The sequence below is a fragment of the Lactuca virosa genome, chromosome 8, assembly GCF_052849685.1.
Source record: "Lactuca virosa cultivar CGN04683 chromosome 8, Lactuca_virosa_CGN04683_v6, whole genome shotgun sequence".
Classification (NCBI taxonomy): Eukaryota; Viridiplantae; Streptophyta; class Magnoliopsida; order Asterales; family Asteraceae; genus Lactuca; species Lactuca virosa.
Window position 1 is genome coordinate 244,131,527 of NC_136433.1, and position 27,947 is coordinate 244,159,473.

Here is a 27,947-nt window from a genome sequence, read left to right on the forward strand (position 1 = left end):
TTCATTCAATCAACCGATTTTCAAATCAATTTTCAAATCAAACACCGATTTCAACAATAATATTTCATCTTCATCTGTTCTTGAGATGGAACAAGACATAATTTTGTTTTCATACCAAGTTCATTCAATCAGTAAAGATTTTCAAATGAATTGTGAATGATGAGAAAGTGAAATTGAGAAACCAATCGATTGTAACAAAAATAGAACAAGGAAGGAGTCGATTCTGTTTAATGACGAATACGAATTGAATATTGACTAAAAAAAGTGATAAAATCTCGAAATCGGTTTTTAATCGTGAATAAAGTAACGATCATGGAAGAGAAACACAAATTATAGGTAAAATCGATCAAGAACAATAATTCATCAGACCTGATTTCATTCGACAATAACGCCTTCGCCAGTAAAATTATTGTTCTTCAACAGACTCTCAATCCTCTATAATAGCTTCCTCAAGAAATTCGTGTTATGATTTGGTGCATCGTTGATAACCGCAGCCAAAAACAAGGCCCCGCCGATCTGGTTCATTACGTGAAATTACAGATCCACTGTTGAAGGGTAGGTGTAGACGATCGAGATGGAATGACTGGAATGTCATCGATCTGTTGATCCATAGCACAACGTCGACCTGTTGATTCTTTGATTCCTCGTCGATCGACGATCTGGAGATTAAGAAATGCGGATGGCTGGAGGAGAGATCGTTAAAAGTTGGAAGAACGGGTGAGAGACGAGATAAAGGGGAAATAGCATATAAGGAAAGGGTCAGTAGCCCTAAAATGCCCTCAGATTAATTTAAATCAGATACCCCCGTGTTTCTTTTTTCCAAGTTTTTACAAAAATGTCACAAATCATCTTGACCCTCTATTATTTTGATCTAACGACCCTTGTTTGGTTCTCGGGTTCTCAGAAAACTATAGGTTCTCAAATGATCCTTTCTCTCTCTCTCTCTCTCTCTCTCTCTCTCTCTATATATATATATATATATATATATATATATATATATATATATATATATATATATATATATATATATATATATATATATATATATATATATAGGCTTAGGTTATTTTGTTTAAACTAATTATTGTGTTATTGTATTAGTAAATGTGGGCAAATCAAATATCTAATTTTTAAAGGAAAATGATTATCATTAATTTGATATTCAATAAATGAAAAAGGCTTCACATTTAAAGAAAACGGATCAGGAAGGGTATATGTGTACATTTGTCCTCTCCATTAAAATAGGAAACTGCCTCTATTTTCATAACTTCCCGCATAATCCCTACACTTCGCATAAATCCGGATTCCACTACCCTCTGTATCGGAACACAAAATCAATGTATATCCTCTATAATCAACCAAAGATGGCGGTAGATTCTGTTGTTTTTTTATTATAAAGTCAATTATTCTTGAAGATTGTTCAAGGAAATTGCATTGTGATCGTTCGAAGAAAAAAAATTACAGTACAATGAGGAATACAAGGACGACTTCTTTCAAATCGAAGTTTACGAACACACAAGAATCGGTTTTGAATCTAGATGAAGACGATGATGATTTCGTTTCTCCGCCTATAGGTAATTTTTTTTTAGTTTTTTTTTAACTTAATCGGTTGAATACACAGCATTCTTTTGGAATGTTTGAACAATGAAGTAGATGCATGTGGTTGTTTAGTTCGTTTAAGTAACATAGAACAAAATTCTGTAAAAAGGGAGTTTTTTTTATTAGGGTCCTCTGAAATTGGGGATTTACAAAGTAATCAAAATTTTTTATTTTTTACAGGTATGGTAGTGTCATTTTGCAAGAACAGGGTTTGTGATTGTGTATTTTGTTGTGTTTTTTAAAATCCAAAAACGATGTTGTTTCTGTCCATTGTTTTCTTTGCAATATGTTGTCGTTTTTTGTGATATAAGTTTTTTTTTATAAGAAATCGAAGTTTGTTTTTGGATTTTATGTGAAATTCATTCTTCCAGAATACCTAAAACATGTAAAATGACTCAATTTACTTGTTGTTGTGGTCATTTAGGGTGTGAAGGTTGTGTTTGTTATTGAAATTTTTTTTAGTATTTTGAAATATGTTTTTAATAACATGCATAAATATTTCAAAGTCTTTATGTTATGATAGAATTTTGTAAGATATTGTTGTATTGTTTAATTTTATTTGATTTTTTAGAAATATGAAATATTTTTAATTTTGTAAGATATTGGTGTATTGTTTATTTTTATTTGATTTTCTTGAAATATGAAATATTTTTAATTAGTAGTTTTATTCCTATTTTTTTGATGGTTTACTTTATTTCTATTTACTGTGTGTATGTAATTCTAACAGAATCCGTGTAATTAAATGTGTTAAATTCGTAAAGAATGTGGAACATTAGAAGGGGCTGTAGTGGTTAGGGGCTGTAGTGGTTAACTAATACTAATTCTCACAGAATAAGTGTAAAGTAATGTTCCTATGGGGATTACTATTAAGTATGTGTATATGTGTTTGTTTCTCGGTGTTTGTTACTGTGATTTTTGATGCTTTAATTGTATTGTAGTAAATCTTTGGCTTTAATTTTCTAATAGAAAATTTTGCGTATGTATGTTTCCATTCTTACAGAATGGAAATATAAAAAGGTATTGATATTGTGTATAAAACATTGAAGTATCGGTTGTTAATTTGAAAAGCATAAAAATTCTAATAGAATCATTTTAAAAGAATGTGTTTACATGCTTAAAGAATTGTAACAGAATAAGTGTATATAGTGGTCATATAGATTGGAGTGTGACTGCTTAATCTGGAGATTGCTATTAAGTAACTGTATGTGTTTTTATTACTGTGATGTTTGCTGATTTAATATATTTGTATTTACTATTTGGCTTTAATTCTGTTAGAAACAGTTATTGGATTTGTGTTGCATTCTTACAGAATGAAAACCTAAAAAATATTTATATGTTGTATAGGTAATGAAGTATGGCTGGTTACTTTGAAAACTATTATTAATCGACTTTAATCATTCATTTCATTAGTTGTTGCAGAAGCTGATCCAGTCCCAATTAATGTTGATACTACAAGCCAAACAAATGTGAGAAGGACCTACCGTACAAGATCAACACCCGTGAAAGAGAGAATCAATACTCAACCTACAGGTAGATTTAATTGTTTCGGTTGATGAAGAAAAATAACAAAAATTTTAGATCATGTTGATAGCCAATATGTATTTTTTGTTAATTAATGAAGCAGAAGGTGTCGGAAGTGAAACAAATGATATGAATATTGTTGGATCAAGCAAAACAAAGAAACAAAGGAAAACAACTTCAAGATCAGAACATGGAAAGAACAATGTAGATTCTGGGAAATCAGGTTAGATCATAAGTGATTGTAATTAATGAATTTTACTATTTGATTATGAGATGGATAATATAGAGTTTATTATTCTATTGAAGTTGTATTAGACGATTAGTAATTATGTTTGTGTGCTTCAATAGATGTTAACAAAGATAAAGAAGACACAATACTAAGTGACAGCACAAGTGTAGGAAGGCTGAAAAGGAAAGGTTCTGCTAGAAATACATCTGTTAATGATAATAAGAAATCGTCGGAGGCAAGTGGGGAAAGGAAAAAACCAAGAGGTTTAAATGATTTATTTATGGAGAGTATGAGTGGGTCAAAGAAAGATAATGAAAAGGCAAAAATTGGTATGGATATGGAAGATAAGGAAAAAGTTGTAAAAAGAAAAAAGGTAGTGCATGATGCAAATTCAAAGAAATCTCCAAAGAGAAAGAAAGGAAAAGTAGAACATGAAAATGATAAAAGCAAAAGAATGGAGGGGAAGGTCAGAAAACTAAGCAAAGACCATCCAGAAGGTTATAGAAGACTTGCAACTAGAATGACTCCTGGAAGGATTAGTTCAGCTGTGAAAGTAATGTCACCCGCACATAAAAATGGGATTGTGTCAATGGGATTTGGTTCACTTCTTCATATTAACATAGACACTACTCCGGGTTTACTTAACTACTATCTGTTAGATCACTATGATCCAGATAGTAGCCGTCTAGTTTTGGAGAATATGGTCATACAAATTACGAAAGACACAGTGCATGACATATTGGGTTTACCAAATGAGGGGGAAGACTTTCTGATCATGAGTAGTTGTGATAAAAATAATGAAGTTCTGCAAGAATGGAAAAGTCAATATGATAAAAAAAAGGGTTTAATGGTGAAGAATACCTGAAAACGATAAAAAACACAAAGCAAGACAGTCTTATGTTTAGGCTGAATTTCCTGACCCTTTTCATTAACACATTTGTCGAATCAACTTTGAGTGGTACCAATCAAATAAATGTGGTAAATAAGTTGGTGTTGGTAAAAGACTTCGCTAAAATTGATTGTTGCAAATATATTCTAGATTGTTTGGTCAGCAGAAAACAACTGTGGAGAAGAGATGATAAGACATGCTATTACAGTGGACCTATAGTCGTTCTGACGGTAATATTGTTGTCTATATTAGATATTTACTTTACTTTACAATGGAATATGTATAATGAAGTAATTAATGAATTTTAATATTTTTGATGTAGTTGGTGTATGTATATAGGATGAAGTTCACAAGTTTGAAGATAGTGAAAAGGATACCGTTTGTTAGAAATGTTATGGGTGCTCTACTTGAAAAAATAGAGAAGTTGGAGATTAGTGTTGGGGGGTTTGGTAGGCAGCTACCGGAAAACTTTGAAGATATTGTTGATGATGATGGAATGGTTGATGAAGATGAGATGTTGGACGGGATGATGAGGGATTATGGTGCCGAGGAGGTAAGCTATGAATTCGATAAGAATATGGAACATTATTTCTTTCAGAATTGTAAAAAATGATAAGTTAATATAAAACCTACATGCATACGAGGCTGATTTAAATTGTATGATGTGATTTATAGTTATTGAATTATTTGGAATGTGGAACATTAATGCTATTATAATTTTAATAATGATATGTTAATATAAAACTTACAGGCATACGTGGCTGTTATCGAGCATAGCTATGGAGTAATATTGTCCGAAAAGAAGAATATTGAAAAAACTCTAAAACATGGAATTAAGAAATTCCCAGACAGTTTGATGTTGAAGGAGTGGTGTGAAAAAAATAAAGAATTGTTCAAAGAAGCGAATAATGCAGAGGCTGGAGGAATGAAATATAATGATGCTAGTTTTGATGGTGATAGTAACAAAGGAGAGGCAGATGGTGGTTAAGAAGAAGGATTGTCTCCAGTTAGAGGATTGGTAGTTCATGGGGAAAAGAAGGATGATGGTGGAGGTTTCAGTACACCTAATATGGATAAGGTAGATAATACAGACAATCTAAGTTGTTCACAATTCTTGGAGCATCCTGAAGTGTTGGCAACAACAATTAAAATGACAGAAGATGCTGTGTTGGAAAGTTATAAAAAAGAAAAAAAAAAGAGGAAAGAAAATCTTGGAAACAGTTGAGGTATGTGAGGAAGATGATGACAATGGAAAAAGGGGGGAAAGAGAGTAAAAGTTACTTGTATATGGAAAATCGCCTTTTGTTGAAAGGATTGTTAGAATTAGTGACAAGGTGAAGAAGGATGAAATGTCGTTATACAATTCAGTCTTTGCATCAAAAAGAGATTATGGGTAAGTTAAATAATATAATTTACTGGATTTGCTTTTAAAATGTGGTGTTATAAAATTGATCATTTTATAATTGTCGAGCAGGGAATAGATATGGAACATTGGGAGCGGGCATGTGTTGCATCAAGGATTCGCATATCATTTTAAAAACAACACGTACATTCATGCGATAATCATTGACTGTTGGTCATCATTACTCAACAGAATGGAGGAACTAAGGGATGTAGGATCAGTTTCTAGACTTTTCTTTGACACAAATTTTTTGGTAAGTATTTAAATTAAATTTAGTTCCAGTCCAATAATATGTGTTGTGTTGATTGATTTATTAATATGTACAGGCAGAAGAGATAATGGGTGGATCACTGTCATCTGAAAGAACTCAAAAATTATTTGATTCGATGTTGAAACTCCACCTTAAAAGTCTACCAAAACAAGAAAAGCTTAAGGATATTGGACTGGTAATTTAATTAAATATTGGTTTTTATCAATTACAACCCTAACATACAAAAGTAGCTTATTTGACTACTATATGTTTTATTACAGGTTTTCTTCCCAATAGTTGAGAAGAGTAAATATTATCTGATATGCTTTGATCTAAGGGTTCCAACGTACTACATTATAGACCATGTGAACCGAAATGGTGCTGTTGAGGACATCTATGGAATAAAACCCGTTCATGTGGTATGATCAAGATTTATTTTTTGTAAGATTTAAAAAACATGAGTTTAGTAGTGTATTGTAAAATGATTGTATTGTATCCCAGAAAAAATTGCTTGGGAACTATTTAAAAACAGAGAATTACCAGAAGTCAACAGCTTTCAACAAGATTAAAGCTCGTGTAATGAAAATGACATGGAAAGTAGAGAAAGAAGGATCAGACTGTGGAGTATATCTTATGAGGCATATGGAGTCATATATGGGGGAAAATGAAGGTCGTTGGGAATGCGGTTTTACAGGAAAAAAATAGAGTGATGTAGTTGCATTAAATAATCTACGAATCAAATACATGGCAAAGCTTATGAAATCGGAGTACAACAAACATACAAGTATGTTGGAGAAAGATGTAGAAGCGTATGAGAGGCTCGATCCATTGCAGATATTGGCTATGATGAACGAAGTGAAGGAAAGCAGGGAGAAGCAGAAACGTGGAAGGCGTCAATATTAAGATGGGCATTTTATGATGTTAGGATGGTTTGTGTTGAAAGACTTTTGGTAGTACGTTTAGTTTAAGTCTATGTTTTTTTATTTAGGGAACTATGTTATGTTGTTTTATTTTGTTCTAGTGTTGCTTGTTTTGGGGAAACAGTTTATTATGGTAGGATGGTTTATGTTGAAAGACTTTTGGTAACATGGTTTGTTTTGGTCTAGGTATTTTGCTTGGGGAACAATGTTAATGTGTTTTATTATGTTCTAGAATTGTTGGTTTTTGGGAAACAATTGAATGTGAATGGTGTTTGTTCTAGTATATTTTTTTTCAACAATCTAAATATGATATGCATTTGTTGAAAGATGGTTTGAAATGCACATGTAAGGTTTGTTTTTCAACAATCTAATTATGGTATGCATTTGTTGTGGAAGTTTGATATAAGTTAGTGGAGACATTAATAGTGGATAGAAATTGTTACAATTATATGCACATGGTATTCTGATAGAATATATGTGCTTGATTATAAGTGGTAGAATGTATGAACATTAAGATTTTCCATGTTTGTTTCAATGTTGTATTTCAAACAGGATACACATTAATCGTGGTAGAGTGTATGAAGATTATGTTCTTACAAGTTAGGATAGTCGTTAATCGTATATAAGAATTGTTATAAATTTAAGAACATCATGTTCTAAAAGAATACAATGAGTTGATTACATGTGCTAGAATGTATGAGGATAATGTTATAACAAGTTAGGATACACATTAATCATGGAAAAGAATTGTTAGAATTGTCTGTACATAATGTTCTGAAAGAATATAGTAACTTATGTTACAAATGGTAGAGTGTATGAAAATTATGTTATTCCATGTTTGGATGAAGATATGCATTATTTTGATTGTTACATAGTAGTTTTTTTTAAGGGTCTTAAATTTATAAAATATCGAAATTGTTGTCATTCTTATGAAAGAAAGTATGTAAATTGGAATACCTATACAAATATGTTATGATTTTTTATTTCCGGTATTAAATTGTTCAGTGAGGATTGACCTATATGGCTTAATGTTAAGTGTGTTTAATGTGATTAGGAAAAATTGTGTTTTTGTGGAATTAAAAAAACTAATGGAAAATAGTACATAGTTATAAAGTTGGGGAAACAAGGTTGGATAAATAACTAAAACAAAGTATGCAGACGTGTATAACAATATATGACAATTTTATTAAAGACTATGAAATTTGTAAGCAATAAAAGAACTAAAGATGAAACAAAAAAGTTTTACTGTAATATAAAAATAAGACAAAAACTACAAATAAAGCATACTAATTAGACACGTTTTTAAGAGGACAATTTCGTTTATCATGGTTAGCCATCTGTTTACATAAAGCACACTTTCGCTTAGGCTTCGAACATACTTTTTCCAGCATTTCTTTTTTTGATTTTAATCTCTTACCACGACTGCCAGTTCCCTTATTACGAATATCTGATGGATTGTCAATATCGGGAGCATCATCAGTTAATTCTACGCCTATAATATGGTTGTAGAATGATTCTCTTGATGGCATCTCAGGGGTTGGACAATCATCTACAAATTTTTTCTTTAGCTTATTCAACTCTTCAAGGTATGACTTTAACTTCGATGCATCATGGCTTAAAAATGAAACACAACGATCTACATTTGAGAAAATTTCAATAGTCGTCATGTCAGTGTTAAAGTCTAGTAAAGAATTAGAAAAACGCCTTTTAAGCAATTCTGTTGGAACAACATCCCGAAGCCACCGTCTCATAATGTATTCTTCAGGAATCTGTTCAATACTATAGTACTTAAAGACACAAAATATGTGCCTACACAAAATACCAACATGTTCAAAATGCATGCAGATACATTTATATGAACCGTCTATTGTTGAGTGTGTAACCTGGAATATGTATGATAAAATATGAGTTTCAGTAATAAAGTCTTGTTGTGTGATTAAAAAAAATTATGCAGTGTTAAAGTAATAACGTACAATGTATTGGGTATCCTCTGTAAGACGATCGTAATGGTATTCCTCAAGTTTGTCATCAACAATAGGACTTGATGGTTGCCTTGTTGTTATGTTCTTTTGCTTCTCCAAAACAATAATAGTGTCCACACCATTATTAGAAGTAACACTCATTTGGAAACAAGTGTTATCAGAATCTGAAATCTCTTTCTGCACCTGATAAAATTTTTTACGAGTGTAGACCTTTGAAGCATGTGGTTCAATTGGACTAGATGTGATGAATCTAGGAAGTGTTGTAGCAGTGTTAAAGTTGTTGACAACTTGATTATGCCTTTGACATTCCATAACACCCTCAAATGTCATCATAAACATTAAAAGATAAGAACCAGTAAGGGTATTGTTATGAAACGACCAATTTTGGCCTTCCAACAATGATGTAGTTCTCATAAGACCAGACATCGGTATGTCCTTGAAAAATGCAGGTACCCAACGTCTACGCAACCCATACATCTCTTGCAACCACTTGTTATTTGAAATGTTAAACTCATTTAAACAAGATTTCCATTCTTTTCAAAATCATGTGGTTCCAGCTTAGAATTCCAAATTAGAGAGTGAAAACGCTTTCGAAAAGCTGAGTTTGTGGCTAGTTGCGATGTTATCTGAATAACATATATATATATATATATATATATATATATATATATATATATATATATATATATATATATATATATCAGTATAAAAAATATAATCGTGTTGTACAACGAATGAAGGGTATGAATGGTGTGAAACATAAATTCTAACAGAATCTTGGTTAAAATTCTATCAGAATACCATTCTGAATTGCAGTTCTGTCATATATTTTGTTCTGAAATAATTAATTTCTGATTGAACAATATGTACTAACAAGGTAAACATAGTGACTTTGTTTTGAATATAAAAAAAAATATTCACCTTGTTTAGAAGTTTTTTTGTAATATGCCACATACAAAACCTGTGTGCTGACATTGGAAATACTTCATTAACAGCCTTGTTTAAAGCTGGATCTTGATCTGTAAGAACAAGCGTAGTGATAGAAGCCAAATTCGAGATGGCTAATCTCCTAATAAACAAGAAAAGAAACAAACTCTTGGAACAATTTTCTGCTTGATTTCTTTTGCAACCAAATTACAATACTTATAATGAAGTAACTCCTAAAATTAATGAAACATGAAAACGTGACTACTGCTACTAATCATAATGCAACGTGGGTGTGTGGGAAATTTGAACTAACTAACAAGAGAAGACTATTTCAACTCTAATGCATGAATTATGGAAAAAAGAAAACATGGGAATTAGCTTAGTGCATGAACGTATCACGTAGGTTGTTTTTTGAATGCTTTCAAAAATGCTCTAAGCAGCAAAGAGTAAGAACTACCATCTTCTCTACTCAAAATCCAGCACCAAAAGTCACACATTTCTTATAATTATCTATCCAGTGAAAGGTACGAAAACCATATCATATCTGTTTAAAAAAATAAAACTTGGTAAGCGTTATTGGAAGCAAGAAAAATTATGTGAAAACATTGGAAAATTAAAAAATACTTATTCATGCTGAATGTGGCATCCAGAAAAACAACGTCTCCAAAAGCATTGTAGTTGTACTTCGCAGTTTTTTCAGCCCAAAAAATCGAATTCAATTTTTTCTCAACAACTTTAAAATCGAAAGAAAAACTTGGGATATTTTTTTTCCTTTCCAGCATCTTCACTACAAGGAATTTTGCATCCCTGGAACCTATGTAAGATTTGAGATTTCTCGTACTGTTCTTGAAATCAGAAACCAACCCACCTCGAATGTCAGAACCAAAACCACCCTAAAGTCCGGAATATAATCTATGTGCTCTTGAGGCACCAATATTTTGCTTTGACAAGTTATGAATAAAAATCACCTGTGAATAATCAAGTTTCCTCTTTGTATGAGACAAAAACATATTGTCCTTACCAAACAACTTATGATTATGTTGTTCGACAAATTCAGCAACAATATATTTATTAGTACCATGTACTAGAATAAAAACAATTTTCGCTTTGCATTCGCACCTAAATGAGTCTTTCCTTCTCTGAATCTTATTATGTTGAGGGTCCAAAGTATCCACTTTAGCGGTTGTTGGTTTACCTTCCCGATTGCATAACAAACGTCGTTGTGTGGTAATGTCGGATTCGGTTGTTCTAAATGGTCCAAGCCTGACATCAAAGCCTGCTAATGATGCGTAATTGTAATACATTGATAATGCTGCTGTATATGAATCAAAAATTGAATTGATTTTAGGTTTGATGTTGTCTGAAACAACAGGAATCCAATAAGATGATCCACCAGGAGAAACATAATCATGTGTAACATGAGATTGTTCTGCATACAAAAAAAAATTGGCAAAGAATTAATCTAGTTTATTAAAAAAATTTCTTATTCATATACTAACCTTTTTGAAAATCAATGTTATCATCGTCTATACTATAATCTGCCTCATTATCATTGAACTCGAACACGTTTTCTGCATCTTTTATTTAGAGTATGTGTAATGGGTACGTAAATATATATAAAAAAGAAAAAAATACTTAAAATACATCACCTGGGTTATGATTACTAGAATCACCGAAATGATATTTGGAATTGTCATATATGTGATCTTTAATGTGTTCTAATAGATCCTCATCTTTGCAAGTGCAATTTACGAAATATAAAATTTCAACATTAGTATTATAAAAATTAACAATATAAAAACTTATAAAGTAAATTCACCTATATTTAGATTGCTGTTGTCGGATATTTGAAACTCGACGTTATGTAGAGAATCATAATCCCGTAACCCGAAATCTTCATAATCCTTAGGATATTCAAGTTGATCATGAATATGATCGTCACCAGTATTAGTTGATACTGTATCATCCATAAGATAAGTAACAGCACGATTGAACACCAATTGATTGGAGAAAGCAAAATAAATTCAATATTACACACTTTGAGCCAATTCAGTATATATTAAAAAAGCAGAAACCGTGTAATTGATATGTAACTAAAAAGGCGTGATATCTGCATTCATTGTTATCAATTATTTAGTTTTTTAAATTTTTAGAAAAATTGTAAAGATAAGAATCAACACAAAATCGTATTATTCATCATGATATTGTAAATATTTGACATATTCATATTCCAAATATAATAAATTCCATAGATAAGACTTCGACACATCATGCGTTTTAAATTAGACTTTTAATAAATTAATTCAACAAACTTTTAAAAAAAAATCAATTAATATCACAAGAGTGTTATTCTGTGAGAATATTTGAAACAAGATTAACAATAAAATTTATTTTTCACACATTTGTTATGTACATTCTCGTACAACTTATCATAGACATACTCATACCACGGTATCATGATACCACAATCTTATTCTGTTAGAATATATATGTAATAATAATAACATTAAATTTATTTTGATCATGTTTAATCTGTATATTGTAATACAAATTGCCATTATGGTAGAATTTGATAATAAAAATTCTAACAGAATCTTTGATTAATCAATAAGTAAAACGAATTTGGAAACACTTATTCTTTACGAATAATAAGAATTGTGTTTTTTTTTTGAAAGGGAACTTCCCTAACGAGGGTTTCCGGGCCAGCTTTCGCGCACCGACTAATCCCCCGCTGCAAACATGAGGTTTTGCCTCATGCCCTGGAGTCACTGCAGGCGAACCTCCATGGCCACAAGGGCTGACTGGTGTCAGGATTTGAACATGGGTCAATAGGTTATCCACCATATCTTCCACATGCCTTACCAAGTCACCACAAATCGTGTAATCAACAGTTACATTCTAGTATTTTTGATAATAAGAACTGTGTTTTTGTTTGTTCTATACGAATAATAAGCATTGTATTTTATATCGATCATTCTAACAGAATGTGTACATATAACATTAAGTATAACACAATTTACGAAGATTTGTTTTATACAAAATTATGAGAACAAAAGAACATTTACAACAACATATCTGTAGTCATATGATAAATAAGAAAATGTATGGAATTTTAATCAAACTCAAAATGAAATTTATTAATATTAGTTGAATGAAAACATAAACTTAAAAGGAGAAACCCCTATAATCCATGAATCCATATCATTATTATACTGAAATAAAACTCCATAAAATCCGATAAGACTAAATTGAAAACATTATTCAATTACTAAAATATGTTGACGAACTAAACATCTACTCTCTCTTGACCCTTGCTTGAGGACAGTTCCTCCTATCATGACCAACACCAAAACAAATCTCAAATCTTCTTAATTTCTTCCGATCTTGATGCACTTGGCATTGATTGACATTCCGATCATTGTTATCAGAAAAGTCATTCTTATTGTTATCAATATTATCTTTGTTCTGAAAAACACAAGAATAAAATTCAAAATATGAAATTCATCACTGAAATATTATAAATAACAAATATGAAATGAATATTATAAATGGTTATACTGAACTATGAATATAACAAAATTTATATTCATATGATAAACGATAATACAACACTATCAAAGTAAAAACGTTCATGACCAACATACCTCCATTAACGAAATATCAGAATAAGAAAAATGATATGAAGATGATGAACGATGAATCTGCAATGGAATAAAACGTATACGATGGATATATATATATATATATATATATATATATATATATATATATATATATATATATATATATATATATATATATATATATATAGGCTATTTTCGTTGATGTAATCCATATTTAATAGCCTAATATTTAGGAATTTGATTGATATCAATCATACTTTAATTAACTCGGAAAATATAAATGATATTGTGAGATTACATTAATACCCTTTAAGAATGATTGTTACACATTTATGCATACAATAACGCAATACTATCTTAAAACACCTGAACCTATATATATATATATATATATATATATATATATATATATATATATATATATATATATATATATATATATATATATATATATATATATATATATATATATATATATATAGGGGACGATTCACTTGAGATTAAAAAAAAAAGTAGAGATCGTGAGAGTCAACCTCAGCCACATATTTCTCATTTGCCGCTCTAATGGTCCAGCGTACCGGCAACAATGGGGTATGCCTAATCATAAATGATTATATGGCAGAGAAGTATAATCATATAGGATTATACATGTTTATACGTATATGCCTAATCATAAATGATTATACATATATGTCTGTTCACATCTTGAGTAATCATAGATTATGACATTTGGTGGTAGAAAGGTGGTGGTGACAGAGGTGGCGGTGGTATAAGTAATGGAGGTGACAGTGGTGGGGTCGGCTGGTGTCAAAGGTGATAGTAGTGGTGGTGGTGGCGGCGGTTATGGTGGTGGGGATGGTGGCGGAGGAGAAAGGAATGAGCGGCGTTGTATAATCATTTATGATTATACCAGGTGTGCCGCACCGGTACGCCGGAGGGTTAAAGCGGCAGATGTGAAATACATGGCTGAGGTTGAATCTCAAGATCTCTATTTTATTTTTAATCTCAACGGAACCAACCTATATATATATATATATATATATATATATATATATATATATATATATGTTCAATCGAGAACATTTTTTATTGCGAGAACATTTGAGAACAAATTTAGACAAATAATGTTTAAATGCTAAAATTTAAAGTTTTGTTGAATTAAATTATTTTTACTTTTATTAAAAAAGTATTATAACCTTAATATTTATTTTTATAGATCGTCTCTCTCTCTCTCTCTCTCTCTCTCTATATATATATATATATATATATATATATATATATATATATATATATATATATATATATATAAGGGAGAAGATATATACATTGCAGTCCTATCTAACCTTAGATACCAAAACTCTAAAATATGTCATTTTAACTTAGTAATTCTACTCGATTTGGTTTTCACTTGATAACTATATCGTATCCAATAACATTTCTTCCCTCCATTATCGTTTACCATCATTCTTTTCTTTCCTCCATTATCGTTTATTACTTTACCCTACTGAACAATATTGTTTTCCACTATCACGAAGGTCGAAGATAATCAATGTTCGTGCTTCCTTATCAAAACTATTGGGTACATCATGGATCTACGTCTTCAAGTGTTAATCGTGAATCTCCTAATCACAATCTTTATATAGTAAAAAACGTATTTTCATGTGGTTTAGTACCTAAGATTAGGTGGGGCTGTAATGTATATTAACTTTTCCCATATATATATATATATATATATATATATATATATATATATATATATATATATATATATCATCTTTCTCTCTGTACATCTCTCTCCCTCTACATCTCTATTCTTTTTCTATCTCTGTACATATCTCTCTTAGCTGAAAGGTAATCCAAAACCACCATGAACCACCATCACCATCACCGGACCGCCTCCGGAACCACCAGATCGACGCGACTTCATTCTTTCCAGATATGTTTGTTTGCCATCTCGCTCCGCCTTCCACCGTTAGAAACCATCTCCTACGCCTTTTCACTTATCACCATCGGATTCAGCAGACGACCGCATATTCATTCTCTCCATATCTGATTGTTCACCACCTCCCACAATCGAAAACCACCTTCATCCGCTAATCTACCCGAACTGCCACTAGATCTTGTTACGCCAGCTACCACCACCGAATCTCGTTTTAACAACCATAACATCTCTCTTCATCGAATCGGAAGTAGAAGGCCATTGGATTTTGTCACCTCTATCTTTCTAACCATTTACATCCACATAAATCGAGATGAGATCTACTCTTTGTTTCTTCCTTCAACTTTGTGATGGTAATCCGATGATGGCATTCCAACAATGACTCTCCGACGATGGTGGTGGCCAGTTGAAGATGATGATGATGATCAGGTTAGTGAACCGACCATTGGTGGATATTTGATGACGTATATATCAAAATTTCAATATGAAGTAGCTAATTAGTTTGTTGTGATATCGGCGAACTAGCATTTGCAGAAACAGATCTGATTGAGAGTGTAAAGAGAGTGAGAAGTAGATCTAGAGAAATGCTTTTATGGAGGTGGATCCGGTGGTGTTTCTACTGAAGTAATGAAGTTCTGGTTGAGTTTCACATCCATAAATTTTGTTAAGAGCTTCTGCGGTGATGTTACGGAGATGTTCAAAAACTTGAAAGGTACCTATGACCTTAGAGCATCTCCAATCCACCCCAAACTCCTTTTTTCCCCATTCTTCTCCAACCCTACTCCATTTTTATGGCTCTGATCTCTGTTCTCAATTCGTTAGAGGCATTACGATCTAGGTTTTTTTTGGGGTGTGGAGTTGGACGATAGACACATGCATTGGGTCCGGTGGGATAGAGTTCTAGCTGACAGAATAGAGGGTGGTCTTGGGGTTGGGAGTCTTTTCTCTTTTAACAGGGCCATGTTGTTTCATTGGCATTTGCATTTCTTTTGGATTGTTAGAGCTTTATACGATTCTGATGGGCGTTGTGGCTCTTTAACTGCTAGAAGATGTTGGACGGGTCCATGGAATAGGATTATCCGGATGATGTCTCAACTCAGAGATCATGGTTTAGATCTTCAATCTTGTTGTCCAATCATGATCTGAGATGGGAGCAAGACTTCTTTTCGTCACGACGTCTGGAAGGGGGATCAACCTCTTGCAGTCACTTTTCATAGGGTCTTCGCTCTAGATTCTCATAGATTTGCCTTGGTTCGGGATAGGGTGTTGCTTAAATGGGATACCAGGTTTCTTAGACGTATTCCTAAGGGTGGTATTGAGCAGACACAGTGGGATGATTTTACTTCGTTGATGCAGGGTCTTTAGCTTGATTTGAGACCTGATCTCTTGGAGTGGCTAATTGACATGTATGATCATTCATTTGTCTCCTCAGCATGTGCTTTTCTTGACAAAGGGATGTTGGTTACGGGTGGATGTGAAACTCGATGGAATAATTGGGTTCCAATCAAGTTAAACATCTTCATTTGGAGATTACGTTTACACAGTATTCTCACAAGAGAGAGACTTTCTTATCGTGGTATTACGGTTAACTCGATCTTGTGTCATGTCTGCTCTATTACAGTTCAATCTATTGTGCATCTTTTTACATGTTGTAGCGAGTTGATTGGTTTATGGACATGTGTTGCTATTTGGTGGGGAGTTTAGACTCCCCAACACCTCTCCATTGATTCTATTCTTTCTTGGTCAGATTCTATTGCTTTGAGAGGTGGTCAACATAAAGCTTTTGGCACTGTGGTTTTGACCATTTTTTGGTGCTTATAAAATTTTCGAAATTCCACTATATTTAGAATGGTTTTGCCTAGGAAATCTATTCTTTTTGATGATGTGGTAGAAAAGGCTTTCTTTTGGATTTCCAGTAGGTGTAACAAAGCTAAGATAGGTTGGAGTTCTTGGTTACATAATCATGCCTTAGCTTGTAACATGTTGTGATGAACTTTTTCTAGCTTCTTGATAGTTTTTTTATAAAATCTTCCGCCATTCAAAGAAAAATAAATGGGTCAAAAAATTTCAACCTGAATACGATACACTTAAATCTTTGTAATCCGACACAAGACAACTAACCCGCTTAACCCGTTTGACCCATTTAACTAGTCTAACATTAATGTAGCTTTAACCCGTTTAACTAGTCTAACATTTAATCAATCCCTTTTAAAAATATTAACCGGTCCATAAGATAGAAATTAATTCAATTCAAAGGCCACTCCTTGACTCTTACACCCCGTTCCTGAGTTCAACTTAACGAGAGAAAGGAAAGGAAATAGATGGAAATGAGAAGAAAATAAAAGAAATTGTTGTTCCCGAGTTTCATTAAAGGAGGGAAATGGAAGGAAGTGGAGGGAAATGAGCGGATCACTTTCCCTCCTAACTTTCCTTCCGATTTGGGAAGATTTGGAAAGAAATAACAAAATGATTCATTTTCCTTCTACTATTCTCCAACTCGGTAACACAAAAGAAAATTTTGTTTTCCTTTCCTTTCTCTTCTTTTCTCTCATGACTTTCTTTTCTTTTCTCTTCTTTTCTTTTGTTAAAATCGGGAAAGAGGCGTTAAAGAAGTCACGCCTTTAAGAGCCGACACTTATAAGCGAATCTCTTCCATGCCCGTTGCATGTTATAGCCACATTGATCATCTCTCTCACTTTTTTACACCATATTGACTTGTTATTGACTAGCAAGTATGAATTTTCGTATCTAACCCTTTTTTATCCATTTCGTAACATTTATGTCCTAAATGGTCACATAGGTCAAATCCTAACTTTCACAAATTGACAACTATAATAATTTAATAATTTTTCAAATTTGACTCTAATAATCTTATAACCAATACTATCATTATTATTTAATTAACTAAATTTTATTTCATTAAGTTAATTAACTTTTTTTTACTACAATAGCCAAAGAAAAAAAAACATTTCTAGGACTAAATAAGGGTGTTACATTGTCCTTAGTGCGTTGATATCTGAATTTACGAAATCTATGTTATTATACGATGAGTTGACTTCCCTAGTGTACTAGTTTTAGTTAAGTATTTTCAAATTTTGACATCACGGTTTATATATTAATATTGTATCTGAATATTATTGTTTGTAGAGTTTTGATATATACTTTTCATAAAAAAAAAACTAGACAATTGCAAAAATAGTCCTTGTGGTATGCATTTTTTTGGGGTTTTAGTCCAAATCCCAACTTTTTTGGCTTAGCTAGTTTGATTGCTTTTTTGGTCCCTCTGAATAGTGAAATGAGTTATTTATTTTTCATTTCTTTCATTTTTATAAAAATCTAAACACTTATTTATTTATTTAACTAATTAAAAAATAAAAGTCTCTCTCGTGTTTTTTCAGTCCGAATCAGAAACCCTAAAGCAATTTATTTTAATCAATCGCCTCCAATGATTCATCTGTTGAGAAAGGAAATAGGAGAACGAGGGAAGCTTATGCTGCCGACGATGGGAAAAGGGAACTCCGGTCTTTGGTTTTCATCTGATCGAGAAGGATAATCACGAACGAGGCAGTGACAGGGAAGGCTCGGTGGTGAAAGACCCTTTGAGAAGAAGAGCACCTCCGGTGCCTTATTGGTTTGTAGCTGGGGAGTAAGGAAAGCAATAAGGGCTGCTTAAGCAGCTCCTGCGCTTCTTCTGTCTCGGAAGGAAGGTGCAAAGGTGGGGAATCAAAAGGGGGTTTCCGCCTCTGATGTTTGCTCTGGGGAAACACCCACTTCGGTGGTGGGTTCAGGACAGGGAACGAAGAAAAAATGGAGGATGAAAGGGGGAAAGGCAGCAGCGATCGCAACAATCTTCAGGGGGAGGGGAGTTCATGAGATTCATTTTGCTCCAGAGAAAAGATCTTCAAAGAAAGAGCAAAAAACTCACTGGAAGTAGTTGCAGGTTTTAGAGTGGAATCCATAATCTGGGCCTGAACACGTCGTTTAGTTGAAGCCCTGTTCTTATCACATCGCTATTGAAGATTGGTTTGGACTTGATTTTGCTTCAGTTGCGCATTAAATCCTGATCTGAACTCCATTAGTGCAGCGATGGAGAATTTTAGGGTGTTTCTGTGACTACTCTGGCAGGTGATTTGAGAAGAAAAACAGAGGTGTGCACTTGCACCGGGTCTGAGTATTGTTATTGATAGAATTTTCCGTAACCCTCTCTCATTCAATGAAACTATATATATATATATATATATATATATATATATATATATATATATATATATATACACAAAGTGTACATAGGTATAGAAAATGGGCCACGGCACACATGGGCTGGCCATAATAATGAAACATAAATAAACTAATAAGGCTACGTTAACAAAACCCCACAGTTTGAACAGGGAGAAAAATCACGGACGTTCAAACTGGACCGGAAATCAAGAAACAATGATGAGGGAAGACTCTTTGTAAAAATATCCGCATACTGAGAGGAAGATGGAACATGTAGAACACGAACATGTCCGCTGGCAACTTTGTCTCGAACAAAGTGCAAATCAATTTCAATATGTTTCGTACGTTGATGTTGAACCGGATTAGATGACATATAAACAGCGCTAACATTATCACAGTAGATAATGATAGCTTTGTCCGGCACATAGTGAAGTTCAATAAGAAGATTACGAAGCCAACAAGTTTCCGCCACAGCATTAGCAACACCCCGATATTCAGCTTCGGCACTGGACCGCGAAGTCGTGTTCTGACGTTTGGATGACCAAGAGAAAAGATTGTGTCCTAAAAAGACACAGTAACCCGATGTAGATCGACGCATGACAGGGCACCCACCCCAGTCAGCATCAGAATAGGCAGTAAGCGAGCGACTGGGAAAGGTAAATAACTAAAGACCATGAGATGTGGTACCTTTAATATAGCGCAGGATGCGCTTAAGAGTAGTAAAATGAGGTTCCCGCGGGTCATACATGTATAAACAAATCTGATGAACCGCATAAGTGATATCAGGTCGAGTGAATGTCAAATATTGTAACGCGCCTGCCAAACTGCGATATAAGGTAGGATCAGCAACAGGAGTACCAGTGCCATCAAGCTTAGATGATAAGTCAGCCGGAGTAAATGCAAATTTACAGTTGATCATGGAAGCCCTGTCAAGAATCTCAATAGCATATTGTTGCTGAGATAAAAACAACCCATCAGCCGAGCGAGTGGCCGAGATGCCCAAAAAATAGTGGAGATCCCCAAGATCCGAATAGAAAACTCAGTGCTCAATAGAGAAGTAATGTGAGACAGAAGCTAAGTCGATGAGCCTGTAAGGACAATATCATCCACATATAGTAACATATATGCCACGTGAGTACCATGTCGATAAATAAATAAAGAGGAGTCACATCTGTTGTGAACAAAACCAATGCTATAAATAAAGGTGGCAAACCGTTGAAACCACGCACGCGGTGCTTGCTTGAGACCATATAAGGACCGCTGAAGTAGACAAACATAGTCAGGACGAGAGGGATCACGAAAACCCGGAGGCTGATGCATATAGACTGTTTCTTAAAGATTACCATGTAGGAACGCATATTTAACATCAAGTTGTCGAATAGGCCACTGATGCGTAACAGCAATACTAAGAACTGTACGGATGGTAGCAGGCTTGACCACCGGACTAAAAGTCTCGTCACAATCAATACCAGGTCGCTGACTACGACCATTAGCTACAAGACGCGCTTTATAGCGTGATAAGGAGCCATCTGCATTGAGTTTCTTCTTGAATAACCAAATACAATTAACAATGTTAGCATCAGGTGGTCTTGGAATAAGTACCCAAGTCTGATTAGAGATAAGTGCAGTATATTCATCTGTCATGGCATTAAGCCAATTTGGATCCTTAAAAGCCTGTAAATAATTTTTGGGGACAGGAGAGGAGGTATCAACATGTAAATTTAATTTACGGATGGGTTTAAAAATACCCTGTTGCTACGAATGAGCATTGGGTGTGAAGGAGGAGGTATAGGAGAGGGACTGTTATTGGAGATGGTATATGACTGTGAGGTGGGTTCCGAAGGAGGAGAGGTAGGTGGTGAAGAAGGACCAGGTGTGGGGGTGGCATGAGGAACAGTTGAGGGCGAGAGAGGAGTGTGAGGAGTGGGCAGAGGAGTCGGTATAGGACCGGGAGTAGTACTAACATTCTCAGTTGATGTATTCTGAGGATGAGAAAGGTATGGAGTTAAGGTAGTAGATAGAGGATGGGAAGATGAAGGATCCTCCAAAAAAGTGTAAGAAGGAGCTTGGTTAGGTGTCATCGAACCAAAAGGAAGGATGGTTTCATCAAAGACAACATGACGGGAGATGATGATCTTATTGGTGTCAAGGTTAAGACAACGGTATCCTCTATGATGGATAGGATACCCAAGAAAGATGCATGGAGTTGAGCGCGAGTCAATTTTATGAGAGGCATTGATATGAGGATAACAAAGACATCCAAATACACAAAGGTGATCATAGGAGGGGTGCTTATTATATAGTTTATAGAACGGAGTGACATTGTGGAGAGTAGTAGAAGGAAGGATATTAAGGAGATGAGCAGCCATATGGAGGGCTTCAGTCCAGAATGTGGGAAGAAGCCGAGCATGGAACAAAAGAGTACGACTGGTATTATTTAAGGTGCGTAGCATGCGTTCGGCTTTTCCGTTTTGTTGAGAGGTGTAAGGACATGAAAAACGAAAACGAATGCCGTTTTGAGAAAAAAGGGTGTAAATTTTATGATTGTCGTACTCACTACCATTGTCACATTGAAAAGACTTTATGGTTGTTTGAAAATGGTTATGAACAAAATTTTTAAATTGCACGAATTTGTGAAACACATCAGATTTGGAACGGATAGGATAAACCCAAACATAATGAGAAAAATCATCTAAAAAAATAACATAATATTTAATACCACTCAAACTGTCAATGGGAGATGTCCATACATCAGAATGAATTAATTCAAACGGAAACTGAGAAACAGAACTAGAAGCGCTAAATGGTAATTTGACTTGTTTACCCAATTGACATGCATGACACAAAGTCGAGTCTTTATTAGGAGAACATGAAATAAAACGATTCTGAACCAGGTGCTTCATGACATGTTGACCAGGATGACCAAGACGTTGATGCCAAACAGACGGAGCAAGGGAGACGAAAGCTTGAGAATTTGAAGAAGTGACAGGATAAAGAGCCCCAGTGCTATCACATCGGATGAGAATTTGTTTGGTGCGAAAATCCTTCACAACAAACCCAAAAGAGTCAAATTCAATAGAACAATTATTTTCACGTACAAAACGACGAACATAAATCAGATTTTTAATAATAGAAGGAGTAATTAAAACGTTTCGAAGAGTTAAAGTGCGATAGGGATTGGGAAGCGGAAGGGTAGTGTGTCCCATTTTTGTTACAGGTATGAAGGATCCATCACCAACTAAGACAAATGAAAAATTACTGGATTTATCTGAAACAGACTTAAGTATACCTGCATTCGAGTGAAGATGTGAGGTAGCCCCAGTGTCCATGTACCAATCGGCTTGCCCCGGGTCGTTCAACGTCATGGTATTAAACATTTGCGGAAGAGGAGTGGGCTCCGAATATTGGGTTTGAGTGGAATAGGCATGTGGTTGAGAAGATAACTGTTGGGCCGGCGAAAAAAATTGATGCTGTTGATTTGTATTCGAATGGGCTGGCTGAGATCGTGGCCCACTTGTGTGAGGGAAATGATCATTTGGGCTTGGCAATATTCCATGGGAGTTGGGTCCATTAGTAAAGTGGGGAGTGTAGGTCCAGACCCAAGTTCCTTGACGAGGACGCTGATTATCGAAGGGAAAGGTACTGCCGCCGAGAGCTTGATTCGCACTAGAGAGAGTGTGATTCCGGCCACCGCCATGAGACTGCCCACCGCCATTGCTTCTCCCGCCGAAGCGTCCTCCACCTCGGCCACCACGGCGGCCATTGCGACCCCCACGGTAGCCACCCCTGCCACCGGTGTTGTTCTGCTGCCATGAAGAAGGGTTGTTTGAGGAGGTCTGCACAGTTAGGGCATGGGGGGATGACGAATTGTCGGCATGAGTGATTACAGAATCACGTTTTTCATCTTGAATCATTTGTTGTTCTTCACATAATAGGATGGATCTAGCATCCCAGAACGATGGAGGTGGTTCACGGTGTCGGAGGTTAATTGCGATATACCGGAACTTGGAAGACATGCCATTAACCATGTATGCGACAAGGTTAGTTTCAGAAACTTTAGCATCCATGTGTTCTAATTGATCAACAATAGATTTGATTCTGTTACAGTAATCTGTGATGGAAGAATTACCAAGAGAGATGTTTTTGAGTTCTCGATCTAACTGAATGATCTTGGATGCTTTGTTATCACGAAAAACCCTTTCAAGATTTTCCCAAACTTCATAGGTTGTTGCCTGCTTCTTGAAAATCATGTTGAGAAGAGGTACGGAGAGTGTACCATATAACCATGATCTCACGATGGAGTCCACACGAAGCCAAGAAGTTTTCGCAGCAGAAGATGCTTCAGCAGTTTTCTCTTTATCTTTATCGCCTGATGCAGTGACAGGAGGCTGAAGATGGTCATCTACACCATACCCAATACAGTGATGTTCAAATAATCCTCTCCAAATGTCATAGTTCATCTGATCCAAGTCCAGAACAAAGGGAACTGCGTGCTTGATATTGATTGTTGATGAAGGCTTGTCATTCATGGGTAGAGACAAGATGAGGAGAAGAAGAAACGAAGACAGATAGAGAAAGAATGAAGATGAGAGATCAAACAGTCAACAAGGAATGAGATGTCGACTTAGGGTTGAAGGGTAATAAGGTAATACGCTCTGATACCATGTTATTGATAGAATTTCCCGTAACCCTCTCTCATTCAATGAAACAATATATATATACAAAGTGTACATAGGTATAGAAAATGGGCCACAGCACACATGGGCTGGCCATAATAATGAAACATAAATAAACTAATAAGGCTACGTTAACAATATTCAGAAGCAAAAGGGCAAAAGGACGTTGATGTTTCGTTTGCGATTTCATTTGATACAGAGCCACCGTTCTCCTTGTATGTTTCCCCAAGGTTGTTTCGGTGAACAAGCACATAACGGCGATGGGTTTGGGTAGCTCAACTCTAGGCAGCGATTGACCTGGAGGTTCTCCAGGGTTGTGTGAACGGGATCTTGATGCCAAATCCATAGTTGGGAAGATTAAAAATTGAGAGAGAGAGAGAGAGAGAGAGAGAGAGAGAGTAAATATTAAATTTTTTAAAAAAATGAAAGAAAAATGAAAATTAAATATCCCAAGGGTATTATAGTCATTTCAATTTTCGGAGGCACTATTTTCACATACAAACTAGTCCAAAAGGACCACGAAGCCAAAAAAGTCGTGATTTGGACTAAAACCCCAAAAAAATGCATACCATAGGGACCATTTTTGCAATTTTGTCAAAAAAAACTATTTCAAAACTAAGTTTTGAAGATAATGTTTATTTTAAAAACTTCTCAAAAGGATGGTCGGATTGTTATCTGCAATGAGAGAAAGTGTTTATTTTGGTGAATATCCCAAAAAAAAATCCACTCCATTTATATACACCAAAGTTGTATGGACTGAACCTGATAGCTTGTTATACTAAGAGGGTTGAAACTGACGTTTTCTGTATTGGATAGTATCTAAGTGCACTATTTCAAAATGGAACTAAATACTTAAAACATTTGGCCCGCCAAAGTACTATTCAGTCGATTGATCCATCCAAAGTTTTCAAATTAAGCATTGTCATCGATTGTTTTCACTTAGAAATTTAGATTCATGACTGAACAGAATTTTATTGTTTTGTATTTGTGATTGTCGATTCTGTATGGTGTGATTCTGTTGCAATTTACAGGAAAAATGACGCAAGATGCTGGAATGAAAGAGCAACAGGTTCCGGCGTCGCCTTCTAGCTCTCTTTCATCTATGTCTCATGGCATTTTACAGCGTAAGAATCTCTGTAATTTTGATTCCGATGATTGTTTTGTTTGATTATACAGTTCGTTTCTAGATGAACTTGATTTAATTTCTTTGTTGCGGAACAATTGATGTTATAAAATGTGTGCGTTTACTCTACCAACATCGTTTGTTTTTATTTACTGATTAGAGTTGAAATTTCGAATTCTTCATGGAAATCATGTGAAAATTGGCTTTCAGATTTTAAAAAAAGAGTTGTTGAACTGATTGAGAGCGGAGCTTACACTGGTAAAGTTCGTTGGATTTTGAGAGCCGTTAGCATTACAATCGCGTTAAGATGGCGGTTAAAAGTTTCTGTGATCTATCCGTTCCTTAATTTTGCCCTTACACCTGGATCGGAAGCACACTCTCGTTTAATTTCATCTCTTCCAAAGGTAGGTTACTTTTTGGCTTTGTGAATCTCGATGTTTAATAAACTTCCATTCAATTAGTCATCTATTCTAGCGTTAATGATGTAGCAAACGTGGAAAAAGCTAGGAGGCACATAATTAAGCATCTCTTTCGTGAATTTCCTTGACACTATGTTATATATTTGCAATGTACAGCCCATAGTAATGTGGAACTTGATTTCAAATACTTGTTGGTGAAATTGAAAACAAAATGATCTAAATGACATAAACATTTTCATTTGGTTTGATATATTATAGGATGACGCTCATGAGATGGAAGTTGATACTGCATCATCTGCAACTCAAGGTACTGTTAATCACTCCCATGAGATGGAGATCTACTGCTACTTCTTTGTGCTGATATTCCTAATTGATCAGAAAAAGTACACTGAGGTGAGCATATATGTTTAGATTACTTCATCTTGGCAATTGGTCAATTGGTCAACTCACCTTCATATTATGCAGGCTAAGGCTTGTTCTTCAGCAGGCATTGCCAGTTTGAAAAACATGAACAGAAGAACAGTTGATGTTCTGGCATCCAGACTCTACTTCTATTACTCTCTTTGTCATGAACTTAGCAACAGTCTCTCTGAAATTCGTGGGTGAGTGACAAAAGGGTTATGTTTTTCAATTATCAACTAGATTGTGATCACTTTTTCTTTATCAATTTATCCGACTTGATTAAGATGATGATGATGATGTTTACATGCAGTAATCTCCTTGTTTTGCACCGGGTTGCTAGGTTGCATCATGATGAATTGGGGCAGGTTTGTTTCTCAATTTTGTTACTGTGACTAGCTATCATTATTATTAGTTTATTTATCTGTTATTGTTATTTGTATTATTAGTAATATTATTATAATCAATGTTTCTGGTGAATCATTTTGTGTTGTGTGATGTGCAGGAAAGACTCCTAAACTTGATACTTCACAATTACCTTCATTACAATTTGTATGATCAAGCAGAGAAGTTTAGATCAAAGGCACCACCTTTTTAAGGTCATTCAAATCGCCAGGTAATTCTTCATTTGATAAATCATCAATTCATCCTTTCAAAGGTTCCATTTGCTAAAAGGTTTGATGTTTGCTTCATATGGAGGGTTCGATATTTGATATACAGGAGCATTTCATTATTTTATATTCGATATTTGTATTTTTTTACAGTTTTGTCGTTACCTGTTTTACCTGGGTAAAATTAGAACGATTCAACTAGAATACACAGATGCAAAGGAATCTCTTCTCCAAGCTGCCCGAAAAGCCCCTGTGGAGAGATCCCTTGGTTTCCGAGTTCAATGCAACAAGTGGGCCATCATTGTTCGTCTACTTCTTGGAGAGATTCCTGAACGAAATGTTTTTACGCAAAAAGGCATGAAGAATGCATTGAGGCCTTACTTTGACCTCACAAATGTAAGTTCACTTCACTTTAACAAACCCCAGTTCAGTTGTAACTAACTAACTAACTATCCCAATTCTGACTTTTGACTTTGACTTTGAATGGTAAAATCCATAAAGCATGGAAATTGACAAAGCTAGATTTGTTCATTTGGGAACCGAACATGTCATGGAACGGAATCTCGAATTCCAAATCCCGCGAACCAAACATGCCATTGCATTCCATGGAATCTCTAATTCCTTCCTTTCTTTCTCAGGCGGTTAGAATTGGAGCTCTGGACCTATTGAAAACTGTCGCCGAGAAATTCTCCACCACTTTCACCTCCGACCGAACCAACAACTTAATCGTAAGACTCCGCCACAACGTCATAAGAAACAGACTCCGCCACATCAGCATCTCTCTTGCTGACGTGGCAACCAAGCTCCGACTGAATCCATTAATTGCTGATGTGGAGAGCATCGTGTCAAAAGCCATCCGTGATGGTGCCATCGATGCCATGTTGGATCATTCAAACGGATGGATGGTTTCTAAGGAAACAGGAGACATCTATTCAACAAACGAACCACAAATTGCTTTTAATTCTAGAATTGCCTTCTGCTTGAATATACATAATCAGGCTGTACGTGCCCAAGACTCTTCTTAGAAGAGTAACATGTTTTCTTATTAGAATATTATGTTTTGAAACATAAATAAAAAATTGTTTTATATTTAGATAACATTGTTATAATTAGAAAAAATTTCAAAGTACAATGCTATAATAAATAAATAAATGAAAGTAGGTTGTTGTTTTCAAACATGTTAAAATTGTATTTCTAGAGGTCTTATGTTTTCTCTATGA

The 27,947-nt window shown here is 34.6% G+C and overlaps 1 protein-coding gene and 1 pseudogene across 2 annotated transcripts; one reads left to right on the plus strand and one right to left on the minus strand.

Moving 5' to 3' along the window:
* Nucleotides 1-22,228: 22,228 nt before the first annotated feature.
* LOC145129723 (uncharacterized) lies at nucleotides 22,229-24,028 on the minus strand. The gene is made up of 2 exons (XM_079064500.1): nucleotides 22,789-24,028; nucleotides 22,229-22,543 (listed from the first exon to the last, which is right to left on the minus strand). Exons 1-2 carry the CDS (start codon nucleotides 24,026-24,028, stop codon nucleotides 22,509-22,511), a joined length of 1,275 nt encoding a protein of 424 aa, XP_078920626.1. The 3' UTR covers nucleotides 22,229-22,508.
* On the plus strand, nucleotides 24,007-27,820 carry LOC145129722 (putative 26S proteasome non-ATPase regulatory subunit 3; annotated as a pseudogene). The gene is made up of 9 exons (XR_013717631.1): nucleotides 24,007-24,144; nucleotides 25,207-25,299; nucleotides 25,509-25,702; nucleotides 25,976-26,110; nucleotides 26,183-26,319; nucleotides 26,430-26,484; nucleotides 26,622-26,732; nucleotides 26,881-27,123; nucleotides 27,366-27,820. The product of XR_013717631.1 is annotated as a putative 26S proteasome non-ATPase regulatory subunit 3 (transcript).
* The last annotated feature ends 127 nt before the right edge of the window (nucleotides 27,821-27,947 follow it).

Coding starts and splice junctions, on each gene's coding strand:
- LOC145129723 (XM_079064500.1), bottom strand. CDS start 24,028: ATGAATGACAAGCCTTCATCAACAATCAATATCAAGCACGCAGTTCCC. Junction 22,544..22,788: donor ACATCTTCACTCGAATGCAG/GTATACTTAAGT, acceptor TTTGTTGTGAAG/GATTTTCGCACCAAACAAAT.